Raw genomic sequence first — 13,863 nt, 5'->3', positions numbered from 1 at the left:
GAGAGTGCGCTCGCGGCCGATTGCACCGGTTTGCGCGCCATGTTAAAGCCCCTGAAACGTAGTTTACGTCGTGTATCTCGTAGTTATAATAGTGTCCCGTTGTGTGCGTTTTCTGTCGCCCCGTGCCACTCGACTTCATGTGAATCTTTCAAGATGAAAACTTCAGTGCAAACCAGGACGGACGGCAAAGAGATGAGACTAGCGCTGAAAGTTATGTACCAACTAGGCGCAACCGAAGTTTTTTTTTTTTAGTCTTTTTAACGGCGATAAAATTCGTGTGCCGTGTATCATTAGCTTTGATTGAAGCTTTCTGGTGACGTCTCACTCACATTCGCCGCTGCATGCTGCAATTGACATTTCTCTGCTTTATGGCTCTTTGTTCTAAAGTACTGCAGCGATGAGCTGAAAAATAACGTGGATACAGGTGTCTCGTAATTGCAAGTCGAAGCACCGCGCGACCACGGCCTACGCACTTTGCTTCGAGCTGCGAATCTTTCGAGTGACCCTTGAGCCAGCGAACGGAGAAACTTTATTCGTTATGCATTATTGAGGGCGTGCCTGTAAAAACCATGCACAAACAAGTGGAAATTTTAACTGTTATCAATCGGGCCAGTGCACAGACAACGCTACATTAACACACGGCTTCACGCATCAAAAGTTCAAAACACAGCTCATGTTCCCTGACATACCGCCAACAGCGTGTAGCTGGCTTAGGTTGGTAGATTAAAACCGATTACTACCGTCAAATATAGCAAGCGTCTCAGCGTCTGGCAACGTTCGTTTTGTTCCATCACGGTGGAACCCATGCGGTTATAGATTTCAACGCATGGGCCCTACGGGGAGCTTTTCCTCTAGAGTCGGTATATTAAGTCTATGGGCACGCTTTAAAGGTCGTCGCCCTGAGCGTTGCGTCGGGCGCGCGCGTCCACAGGGAGTGGTCGCTCGTGCGCGCGCGCTTATCTTGTGATGGGTGGTGGTTTCTATACGGCTTGTGTTCTCACTGCAAGTTTGCGTTGAAGTTACAGAGAGCACGAAGGAAAAGAGATGTTTCTTAAGGGCTCGTTTTGCTTTGTTAGACACAATATTAATGAGAGCTAACAGGCAAAAACGCCAAGAAAAGTATAGGGGGTGTTATCTGTAGTAACTAGAATATAAATGTGAAGATATATATATATATATATATATATATATATATATATATATATATATATATATATATATATATATATATATATATATATATATATATATATATATATATATATATATATATGTATATATATATATGTGTGTGTGCATTTAAACCTATAGGAGTGTTATGGCGGCGCCAATCGCTGCCATGGCGGCGAGTGTGGGACACTCTTTTTTCCGCCTGTTGACGTCACAGTCCCTGCCGGCGGCAAGTTATCTTTTCATCCACTTTACTTTCTTCACATTTATATGACAGATAACACCCCTTATACTCTCCTTGACGTTATTGTCTGTTAGTTCTCATTAATATTGCGTCTAAGAGAGCACGAAGGTAACTTCGCTCACTGCAGCGGCCGCTATTGCGAAAGGAGCGCGTTGCTAACACATAAATAAGTCACAACTCTGACAGTTAGTTCGCACTCATCCTGTGTATACTTGTTTGTTCGTTTCGTGCGTCCTCCTTTGTGTTGGAGCAGCGTGATTCTTGAAGCGCACCAGCCTATGACTGCTTTTGAAGAACTGGACGATGAACGCTTGTTTGTGCGCGTGTGTAGGGGCAAAGTGTGACCTCCTTCTGATCTTTCATTTCCCCTTCCCCAATGCAGGGTAGCAAATTGGGCTCATCCTAGTTACCTGCATTTTCCTGATGACTTCACCAATTACAGCAGTGGCCAACTGTCATATTCCGAAACATGGCAACATTTTCTGCTGTCTGTAGTTGCGAAATTTGTGAATCCAGCTCAGGTTTAGATCCTCTACTGCAGTCAATTTGTACGAAATATAAAACCGGATGCACGTGGCCTGCTGGTTCCTCGGACGACAAGAGGAACGGGGTGATTGAAACAAGCTTTCTGACGGTGTCTCATCTTCTTTGCAGGAGCTGGACGCGAGCGACGTGCCTCGCAGTCCGAGGACTTCGAGTGCCCGTTCCCCGATGGGCTGTTCGCCGACCCGGAGACCTGCCGCCGCTTCTACATCTGCTCGGGCGGCACACCCTTCAGCCAGACATGTCCGCCCTCGCTCTACTTCGACGACGTCAAGAAATTCTGCACCTTCAAGAACAAGGAGCTCACCTGCGGACCCGTTGAGAGCAGTGAGTGCCCGATATACATCCTATTTACGTCTTCTATCTACATACTGAAGATTGCCGTTGCAGAGTCCGTTGTCAGCCTATTCACACCACTTTTCTCATGATGATGTTATTGTGGCTATAATAACATTTTGGCCTTTATTAGTTATCGTTCTCTCTCAAGAGGTTACCTTCTCTACGTCACCCATGCCCCTGATCTATGCCTGGCAATTCCCCTGACCTCCACGCTTTTTGCTTGGCGTTGTCTCATAAAACGCCACAACTCTTAATAAGACGACTGACAGGGCTATACAGTTGAAACTCGATTTAACGAAGTGATGAACACGCTGGAATTGCTTCGTTAAAACCGGAAGTCCTTAAAAATTGAGTAAGGTATTTTTCGGTCCTTCCAAATTTAAAATTGTGACGTAGCGACACCCGAAAGTTACCGCGGCATTTTATTTGCCACTAACACAAGCCTGCGCATATGAAAAGTTCGCAAAGGCAGCCCAGACATGGAGCTTGCTATGTTCGGGTGATACGTGTGAGATAGGCTGTCACGTGAAGCTGTGACAAGTTGCCGATATGCAGAGACTGGGAGAACGAATACAGTGATTGTGCGAGCAGGCAGAGCAAGAAAGTTGCAAGGAGACCTGCACCATCAGTTGCATAATAAACCATTAAATAACGAAAACAACTACCGTGTTCCTGTGGGAGCATTTACAGGGACCACAAACAACCACCGCCCCTAGCACCATTTGGTACACAAAAGTGCTACCGACTAAGGTCGTTGTTCTGTGCATGGGGGCGGCGTGCAGACCTCGTTAAAATAAAGCTAACGTCGTGACTAGGGCGGCCAGGTGTTTTAACGCGACAGCGTTACAGCGCACGCCCGAGGAAAAACCCATCTGTGTCAAAATTAGAAAGAAATCACTGCATTTCTTACTCATTTATTTCCTGAAAAACTTGGTTAAATCGGGTTTAGTGCTACGATAGCTTCGATAATTCCAGTTCACGACAACAAAAGCCTATGGGTATTTGCCGGGCAATGGAAATGCCATCGTTAGATCGGGAAATTTGTAAAATCGAGTTTCATTAGATGGAGTTTTAACTGTATCTGCAATGGTTTCCTGCACCGAAATGGTTGCTCCTCGTTGTATCGTGGAAGGTCACCCATGACGTCGAACCAGAAGGCACTTATGGCAGCTCCCTGAAAATTACGTAAGCGCTTCCGTGTTGATTTTTTCAAGGCGAATATGTCTATGTGTCAAGGTCGTGGTCCGAGAAATATGCTCCAAAAAAAAAAAAAGGATGTGAGCGTGCCAGCCGCGAGTGTACTTCATCCACTTCGTATTTGCGCAGTTCGCGTGAGCAGCAGCGCAGTATAGGAGACGCGCGAGTCGTAATAACTGTTGTAGTTTTACGTCCCAAAACCACGATGTGATTATGAGGGACGCCGTAGAGGGCTCCTGAAGCTTTGACCATCTGGTGTTCCTTGCACCTAAATCAAAGTACACGGGGGCCGCCGCGGCTGGGATTCGATCCCGCGGCGATCTTCGGGTCAGCAGTCGAGCACCATAACCGTTGACCCATTTCCACGCCACTGGCTGATTTGAGCATGACGGGCTCGGTAGTTACTGTGGCCGCCGCGGGAGGCCGCCACGTGCCCGCGCGCGATCGCACTGTAAGTCGTGCGTTCGAAGAAAAAAAATGTGCTCAAAGTAACGAGGCGCACGTGACGTACGCTCCTCCCCTGTGCCACGCCTCCCTGCTCAGGTTCCAGCGCTTTCGGCGGGACGAGAGAAGAGAGAAAGCAATTACCTTGTGCGACAAACCTTTGTAACTCCGCTCGTACTGGACGGATTCTAAAAATTTTTGCGGCGGCCTATTCGCGAGGCAATAAGCTCTTTTAGTGAAGACGTTCCACGGCTACTTGGAAAAGTGCTGCAGGGCCCCTTTAAGATGTTTATTTGTACGTTCGCTTCGTAATACGCCCTTTAACACTGTGCTTTAAAAAAAGTTATTCATGCGTTAAAAAAAAATGCCTTAGAAAATTATTCACGTACTCGCGACCATGTCCAAGCGGCAATGTGCGCGACCTCGAGTACTTCGCAACAAGTGATTTCATTTTTCATTCTCCTTTTTTTGTCACCCGCCGGGGTCGCGCGGCTAGCTCGAGGGCGCGAGTTCGGCCCCCGACCACGGCGGTCGCATTTTGATGGAGTCGAAATGAAAAGAACACCCGTGAGCTTAGATTTAGGAGCACGTTAAAGAAACCCAGGCGGTCGGAATTAATCTGGGGTCCCCCCACGACGGCGTCTCTCGTAATCATAGCGTAATTTTGTAACGTATAAAACCCCAGTAACTATTATTATTCTCCTTGTAACCTCGAGACAGCGCGCACAGTCTGCCGCTTGTGGCTGTTTTGGCCCGCCTTGACGACAGGCCCCTGTCGGAACAGTCAGTACTAGAATGTCGACCCGAACTGTCGTCGCACCGAAGTCTATTAGGGCCTTACTGAAGTTTTTGCGTGGCAGTGGCCTATGCGCACGGGGCTATAGTACTCTCGCTCCACACCTTCTTTCTTAGCGCGATAGCTTTAGCGTTCAAGAGCTCGTTTCGCAGAAATTCCGGCGTCGGCGTCGGTGTCGGCGTCGTTGGTTGTGAGCGAAAAATCATCTTGTCCGTGACCGAAAAAACGACAAAGATGTAAATAAAATAAATAATAAAGATCTTAGGTTCGAGTGAAAAGTGGCAAGCAGGTGTTCTACCACAGATCCACGCTATTTCTTGAAACTGCGTTAAAAAAACACCATATGAATGTCATGTAGTGAAAGGAGTCTGCTTAACGCATGTAAAATTGCGTGGCAGAAGCGTAGAATCGCGCATGGCGTCAAAACATGTGAATTGCTCAACGAGTGGGTGTTTTAAAAGCCCAGCCATTACAAAGCGCTCAGACATATTTAATCATCAAGCTGCAAAAGCATCAACAAAGTGAGCAGCTGCGTAGTTTCGTGTGTTGCCTTACGGACGCGTAGTGGGCCCTTCGCTGATTCGCAAAAGGGAGAATTATGGCGTAGTGGGCACTTAACAACTGTACTTGCAGTAGGCATTCTAGGATAGTTTGAAACTGCCAATGTTACGCGCACAGTCGTTCGTTTCATTACGGCACGGTTGAGGCATGCACCGAGAACCAAAGCTAGGCTAGCAATTGAGAAGGCGATGCGCACGGGGCCCGATTACGCTATCGCGTTCTACTCTTGAAGGCGAAGTTCAAGCATGAAGCGTCCTCCAAGTTTTTGCTTCTTTGTTTTCGCGCACCTGTTCTTACATCCGCTCTTCTTTCCTTCTTTCTTCAGCTTTCCCCGTCCCCCTAGTGTAGAATAGCAAACCGAATGTTCTGCTTGACCTACATGCCTCTTTTCTATCTCTCTCTTGTAACCTGTTTCGCCGATCACGATGATAAAGGCGGAGTTCGTGCCAACGACGTGCAGGACAATGAGATGGGACAACGAAACGAATTATTACAAAAGTTTGAACCCTGGTACAACGCTACTCAAGCACGCTGAGGATAGCGCGTAATTATTTATTTCTTTTTTCTTACGCAATGCCGCCGAACGTTTCGATTGCGTGGCCGGGTTTTCAGTGACCTGACCGATGGATTTCTCTCCCAATAGCGACGACGGAGCGGCCGAAGCCCGATCCGGACACGGCTCCCAAGTGCGACCCGACCCTGTGCCAGCTGCCGGAGTGCTACTGCAGCGCCGACGGGACGCTGATCCCGGGAGGCCTGGAGCCCAAGGACGTGCCCCAGATGGTGCTCATGTCCTTCGACGGCGCCCTGAACAACATGAACTTCCCGCACCACCGGTCCCTGCTGAACAAGGAGCACCGCAAGAACCCGAACGGATGCCCCATACGAGCCACCTTCTTTATCTCGCACGAATACACCAGCTACTTCTACGCGCAGAGGATGTTCGCCGACGGACACGAGTTGGGATCGCTGAGCGTCACGTGAGTCCCAGGGTTGCCTGTTTGGCCTGATGATGTAACAGAATGGTTACAAATGCTATTAACGTTTCCTTACATTTATCAATAACAAGATGCTTGACCTATCGGACTACACTGCGACGTTTTTTGAGAGCATCTGCAGATATTTCTTTAACTCAGAAGTTCGCTGCGCAAGTAGATATGTGACAATGAAATATCCCTTAATTTATCGTAGTCCACTGCTCGTTCTGCACCTCTTATCACTGTCGAAAAATAGAACCACGAAATTATATCCACAGCTGGGAATGTTATTTCGAGGAATCAGGGTAAATCAAGTCCACTTTTGCGTTCGTCAGTCTCACTAGGGAAGCGAGAAGAGCTGCAACGGGTTCACGAAAACCATAGCAGCGCGAGGCGGTCGCAATCGTCGCGAAGTGAGAAAATGCCGAGCTCGGCGGCCTGCGTTTGAGAAAAGCCGTGCACCGCGCGTTGTGCCCCGCTCACACACGAGTTATCCGCTCAATAGGTGCCGAGTCCAGCGAAATCGCGGCAAGGTGCGACCGGAACCCGAACCGGCGCCCGCTGCGTTCAGTGAGCTGTGAAAAATGGCACCACTGCGTCTGCGCCCAGCTTGTATCTTGCGGTTTGTCATTGCCGCGAAGTTGTTATTGCGAAGCATTTCATACCGAAATTTCTTCAGACCCAATTTTTCGGTCATCGTCAAAAACACAATTTTCCCAGCTAGAAAATAAATTATAGTGATGTAAAGTAGGACATAAAACCTGTCGAACGAAAGTATAGTCGATGCGACTCGTGTAAGGGCCACACCCCAACTTGGCAGGCCAAGATTTGTGGAAAAGAATTCCAACCTGGAATTTAGAGAAAGAAATTGCAAACGACGTATTCCAAGTAGCGACAGTTCCAAGCCGCCGAATCCCAAGTTATTGTTGCGAACTTTAATATACAATATTAATGAGCACTAACAGACAATAATGCCAAGGAAAGTATAGGGGATGTTTTTACTAGTAAATGTAAGGTAAATGTGAAGAAAGAAAAGTGGACGAAAAGATAGCTCGCCGCGGGCAGGGACCGAACCTGCGACCTTCGCATAACGCGTCCGATGCTCTACCAACTGAGCTACCGCGGCGGCCATCCCCCCGTCAACTTTATAGGGTATATATGTACATTTAAACGTGGGAGCGTCAGTCAGCGCCGCCAGTAGCCATGACGGCGAGTGTGGAACACTCTTTTTTTTTGCCTGTTGGCGTCACGTAGCACGTGAACTTATTGCGAGCTGGCAGCTGACCAATAATCCCTCGCATACTACCTGAAAGCATCAAGTCTGCCGGAACGAGACCATCGCTATGATTGAAGGAAAGAAGTGTTAATTTCAAGGGCTCGTTTTCTTTTGTTATACACAATATTAATGAGCACTAACAGACAATAATGCCAAGGAAAGTATAGGGGATGTTTTTACTAGTAAATGTAAGCTAAATGTGAAGAAAGAAAAGTGGTATAACAATGAATGTATAACAAAAGAAAACGAGCCCTTGAAATTAACACGTCTTTCCTTCATTCATAGCGAGGGTCTCGTTCTGGCAGACTTGATGCTTTCAGGTAGTATGCGAGGGATTATTGGTCAGCTGCCAGCTCGTAATAAGTTCACGTGCTACGTGACGCCAACAGGCAAAAAAAAGAGTGTTCCACACTCGCCGTCATGGCTACTGGCGGCGCTGACTGACGCTCCCACGTTTAAATGTACATATATACCCTATAAAGTGGACGGGGGGATGGCCGCCGCGGTAGCTCAGTCAATAAATAAAAAAAAAAAGCCGCGGTAGCTCAGTTGGTAGAGCATCGGACGCGTTATTCGAAGGTCGCAGGTTCGGTCCCTGCCCGCGGCGAGCTATCTTTTCGTCCACTTTTCTTTCTTCACATTTACCTTACATTTACTAGTAAAAACATCCCCTATACTTTCCTTGGGATTATTGTCTGTTAGTGCTCATTAATATTGTGTATAACAAAAGAAAACGAGCCCTTGAAATTAACACGAACTTTAATATAAGATTTCTAGCAACATGTATAGCACCGAAGAGGACTTAAGTATTCGACGCATATGCACGCGAACCGAGCGTAAGAAGTATACTGTCAGCAATAGCGAACGTGAGTAGCTTGTTGCATGAATAAACGAATATATACACCATAAAAGAAAATGAGGTGTGCAAACACAGACACAAGAGAACAAGACTACACAATTGCCAGCTATCAAGTGAATAACTGGTAGTCGGCGCCGTCTTTTACGATAAATCCTGACGAACTAGCTGAACTTTCTGTCGTTTTAAATCGAATATATTCATTACGAAGGGGATAGCATTCTCTCTTGAAATGGTGGGACAACAATCACTGCTTCGCGCAAGAGCCGCATCTTGTCGAAATAGCGAACCAACAAGAGCGACGACCATTGCACAACACGATGTACACTATATGTATGCTGCCTGCAGCCTACCGTATATTACTCCCCATCACTAGAAATGTTGGCTAGTGGCAGTTAACTATTCGCCAATATTGACCTCATTTCCCTGCCCTTCACCCCTTAACTCAGGCGTTCCCTTGAGGGAAATCCGGTGCCATTTTTTCCCCCGCTGCATTTGCAAGACAATACAAGCGTAACAGTGGGCGTTTCGAGAGCAATTACATGACGCCCGCTGTCAAAAACAAAGCGAAATACGCCGCAAAGCACTGAACTCAGGCGTACTGTCGCATAGTGTCAGTCTGTGTAGCATGTGTTCGCTAGTATTATGGCACGACCGCTAGATGGAAATTATGGATTCGTCAAGTCATGCTAAATGCATTAACGAGTTATCTCAAATACTTGTCGCCCGAACATGTTGAATCGTATGGCGATACAGTTTCAAGGTATATCTGCCCAGCCCTGGTCAGCCCTGTGTACTACGTACTGTATGCTGCGCACTCGAGAAAGGTGAGGGTTATGTAGAGGAGGTACACACAACTCTTGCACGTAAGCGCACCCATGGAGTGCCATCCATCTGGTCCCTGTTTCCAGTAATTTACAGCAACCTTGATCGTTAAGACGAGGTGCACTGTGCTGTTTTTGGGTGGTAAACAGGCGTGCATTAATCACTGTGCAGGCACCGTGGTCCTGAGAGCTGGTGGTCTAAGGCCAAGTACGAGAACTGGACCGAAGAGATGGTGGGCATGCGCGAGATCCTGTCCCGCTTCGGGAACATCTCCAAGGAGAACGTTCTCGGCATGCGCGCTCCCTACTTGAAACCAGGCGGCAACGCCATGCTCAACATGATCTACGACTTCGCCTTCGCCTACGACTCGTCGTTCGCCGCGCCGCCCAGCAAGACCCCACTGTGGCCGTATACGCTCGACTACCGCATCCCGCACCATTGCGTAAACAAGGGTTGTCCTACACACTCTTACCCGGGCGTGTGGGAGATACCGCTGAACACGCTGTACAGTGAGGACGGCAGTGGCGGTCAGTGCGTGCTCGCCGACCAGTGCGTCTTCCCTGACGACGAAGACACCGTGTTCGAGTTCCTGCTCGAGAACTTCCTGCGCCACTACCGCACCAACCGGGCGCCGTTGGGACTGTACTTCCACGTCAACTGGTTCACCGACAAGGTTAAGACCAAGGCGCTGCACCGGTTCGTGGACCACATACTGAACAACTATGACAACGCCTGGTTCGTCACCATGCAACAGGCGCTGCTGTGGATGCGCTCGCCACGACGCGTCGCCGAGCTGCGCGACTTCGAGGCGTGGGCTTGCCCCAAGCGTGAGCCTGCCTGTAACCTGCCAACCACGTGCGCGCTGCCCTTCGCGGACGAACACTCGTACGGTGACCTGCGTTACATGGAAACGTGCTCGGCGTGCCCAGCGCGCTACCCGTGGATCGGCAACTACGGTGGCCAGCAGGTCGGCAAGATGATCATGGATCAAGTGGCCGAGCAGAACCAACAGTCGGCTGCCGAAGGCTCCGGCAGCGATGAAGACTACAATGTCACCAGCGCTGCTGTCTAGTGGTCTCGTCTCATGCGCGCCACCTCCGAGGACGTGTGTGACAACTGATCGAAGGGACATTGAACTCGAGGCAGGCTAGTTTTTCTCTCACCAAGAGCAGTGCTGTAAAATGCCAGAGTAGACAAAGGCTAGCGAAAATTCCGACAGTTAGTGACCTCACAAATTGTGACAGCTGTGGGTTGCTGATAGGAGCTTCACTACATCTTAAACTTGAGAAAAATCGGGCATTGCATTTTGTCAGATCTATTCAAAACATCATTACAGCCTGACCAGCTTGTGCCCCCGACAGAAAGCCAAAGTGCGCCTCGACCGGACACGTGCGGTAATGGACGGATGTTTGATGTCGGGTTGTACATAAATGGACAGCTGGGAGTAATTTATCAGAAAAACAGTTAACATCATATCGCTGCGCGCGAAGTGATGACTAATGTTTTGCTAATAACAGTCGCACTGAAAAGGACAAGTAGCTGATCTGTTGTGAGCACGTGAGAAACTAAGCATCGTGAAATACGCAGTGTGTTAGGGCTACGATCAAAATTAACTCAGACCCGAACACGCTTCCACTATCATCTCATCTTGAGATGAGAGTGGAAGCGTGTCCGCGGTGCAACAAAAACACATAAAATTGCGACTCCCAGCAAATGCTCTCCACCGCATACCATAAACACGCGCAAATGAAGAAAAGGTAAGCCCATTATTTGTAACGATGCCAGAAAGAATCAACCGCAGCTTTTCTCTTCATTTCCCAGCACTGGAGCTTAAGTGGGGGAAAACATGGCAAGAAGAATGCCAGCCGTTGAAGTAACAACCGCTCGCGCAGAACTTAGCATTACTTGAAGGAGCGCAACGTGTGAACTCCTTCATTAAGTGACAGGCCCCATTTTTGTTACTCCGCACGGCACAATACTCACTCGAGCTACTCGTGCCTTTTCAAACAGCGAGAGTTACGTTCACTACTAACAATTCGTTGTAGAATCTCCGAGGGCATGCATACCTTGGCGTCACAAAAATAAAGTTTTTTTTTTTCAAATGCGGAATTTGCATTTGAAAGTGAAGAAGCCAGAAGTTTAGCACACAAATGCCACATTCGAGTGCCGACAAGCAGCCGTATCACGCGTTCAATGTGTAGTTTCAAGTCTCGGTCCTGCAACCGCATCAGAATTTTCATTGGCAGCGGTACAAGTTAGACAATGACCGTGACGACTTTGCTAGAACTTCGAGATCCGAGACCAAGGAATGCGCCGTGCCCTCTTTCCCTCACTGCGTATACATTTCGTTGTTGTTTGTGTATTCTGTTTTGCAGAACCATAATCATAACTTATCATGTTTGAGAATGTGTGCACACTTCGCTCATGTCCACGCGCATAGTTTTCGTTTTTTCATTACGCTCACTATCCATTGAAGCATTACTTTTATGCGTGCGTCAGTGCTGTGTAAAACCTTCTGCTCACATGTTATACCGTTTGAAACGAGCTGTCCACAAAGTTTCAATGAAACTGACCCATTCCTTGTGCGTATCAAGTCGCCGCTGGGCTATACACATCGCTTAACAGCGCCCCATCCATAGCGACCGCCATGCAAACATTTCTAAAGGTCCCAATACAACACATAATTTGTAATAATAATAATGTCCACTCGAGAGCAGCGCGAAACTACAAAACGACTTCGCATTGGTTTACGCGCTAGCTGCGTGCAACTCCCTGATAACGATTTCATTCATAAAACTTTTGATGCCTTCCCGGTTTACGCAATACTGTCTTCTTACAGCCAGTGTTCGTTTATTCGCGAGAAATGCTGTTTTCTTATAGTTCGCACTTGTTCAATCTTGTTCAATGAGATTTTTTTCTCAGGTTTCTGGATTACTGCATCCCTTACATATATATAGATATACTTTTTCATAAACGAATAGCAGGGTTATTCCTAAATACATGAAACATCGCCATAACTTCTTATGGCGCAACGAGCTTCATTTGTATACATCGCTCTTGTCATACGAATAAATTTTTTTGTATTTACGTTTGGAACATTACTGTCTCTGAATCTCCACTGCAAACTGCGGCATGTGAACTATTTCAGTCGTCTAAAAGAAGTGTAGCGCACAGAGAAAAAAAAAGGGCGGGGGGGGGGGGGGACACCGCGGTGGTACAGTAGTCGCGGTGCTCGGCTGCTTACCCGAAGGCCGAGGGTTCGACCCCGGTCGCGTCGGCAGTCGCATTGCGATGGAGGCGAACAACAAGTTTAATAATGAATACATGGCGAGTCGTGCATACGGGTGGAGCCCCTATTCCGACCAGGCCCGGCGGCTCGCCGGTCCTGATCGAGGGTTGCCAGCTGGCTTCCCAAGTCCAGTTCAGGGAATCGCGCCTCTCACGACCAGTTTGCGAGTGAGTCCGTGATTAGCAGCGAGAAGGCGTTCGCTGCGCGCCTCTGGCATTCGTATATGTGATGTGCTGGGGTGTTGATGTGTCTTCAAGCCAAGGGCATTTGTTTGGAGCTGAAATGCTAGAGGCCCGTGTACTGCGCGATGTCAGTGCTCGTTAAAGAACACCAGATGGTCGAAATTTCCGGAGACCTCCACTACGGCGTGCCTCATAATCATATCGTGGTTTCGGTACGTAAAACCCCAGATATTATTAATCAAACGCGAAAAGTGACCGAAAAGTGAAAGAAGCGGAAATAAACAAACCCCTGTGAAATAGCTCAGAGCTGCTACCGAGCACTTATGATTTAGCGATTTTCTGGAGCAGCGACAATTTCCATTTCACAGAACTTTGGAGCAAGTGATTTTGCACCTGGAAGCACCCTGTAGCCGGTAATTTCGTATTCTGGAGTACATTGCAGAAGCAAGTTGCACTTATAATACATTCAGACAACTGAACAATCCTTATGAATGAACTCTTGTGGTGAGCTACATAAATATCTCGATTCTTTGCAAATCTCATGGAGGAAATGCTCTCAGGAGCACTCCTCATTTCACTCCATTATGCGGAAATAAGGTCGTCGTGTAATTGGATGGTGCGGAATAACCTCCTCAGCTATATTTTTCTACACAAGCAGAGTACTGCTTGTGCAGAAACACAGAGTACTGGTTGTATATTATGAAATAACGCTCAACTCAACTATGTAGTCATTAACACTTTCGTGACCGCACCTATACCCATCGATAGTATGTTATCGATGACTTCAAGATCAAGTTTTGGCACTCTCTGAGCGGTTCTGGACAGCTAACGCAATAGAAAGCATAAAATAACATGTTTTTTTATCAGTTTTGCTTGCGAGTTTGTTTTTTCCACCGCGGGGAGATTTTTAAAGCTCGTTCGCAGTCGGGTAGGTGAGCGCTCGTTGTTTCAGACTTCGCGTCGACGCCGCTCGCGGGTGCTCCACAGAAACGGCGAATTTCGACGGATTCCGATTAATGTGAGCGGGAATCTCTGGATGATGGTAGCACCACAGACACGGAAGACGACTTCGATTCGCCAGGTTTCAGTACGGACGGCGAAAGTGCGTCAAACCTCTCCGGAACATCCGCCGGTAAGTTTCGTCTTCTCCTCGGGTCGTTTTAT

The 13,863-nt window shown here is 47.8% G+C and overlaps 1 protein-coding gene across 2 annotated transcripts in view; it reads left to right on the top strand.

Moving 5' to 3' along the window:
* Window positions 1-12,315, top strand: part of LOC119382452 (chitin deacetylase 1) — an 80,619-nt gene extending 68,304 nt beyond the window's left edge. The window contains exons 2-4 of one of the 2 annotated variants that reach the window (XM_037650159.2): window positions 2,069-2,284; window positions 5,938-6,274; window positions 9,400-12,315. In XM_037650159.2, the coding sequence (XP_037506087.1) occupies window positions 2,069-2,284; window positions 5,938-6,274; window positions 9,400-10,300 (1,454 nt within the window). In that variant the 3' untranslated portion in view covers window positions 10,301-12,315. The remainder of the gene's footprint in view (window positions 1-2,068; window positions 2,285-5,937; window positions 6,275-9,399) is intronic. The other variant, XM_037650161.2, reaches the window with a different exon arrangement.
* The last annotated feature ends 1,548 nt before the right edge of the window (window positions 12,316-13,863 follow it).

The sequence above is a fragment of the Rhipicephalus sanguineus genome, chromosome 2 (assembly GCF_013339695.2).
Source record: "Rhipicephalus sanguineus isolate Rsan-2018 chromosome 2, BIME_Rsan_1.4, whole genome shotgun sequence".
NCBI classification, from domain to species: domain Eukaryota; kingdom Metazoa; phylum Arthropoda; class Arachnida; order Ixodida; family Ixodidae; genus Rhipicephalus; species Rhipicephalus sanguineus.
The sequence above is the reverse complement of the archived record's forward strand: the minus strand, read 5'-3'. Positions and strand labels throughout refer to the sequence as shown.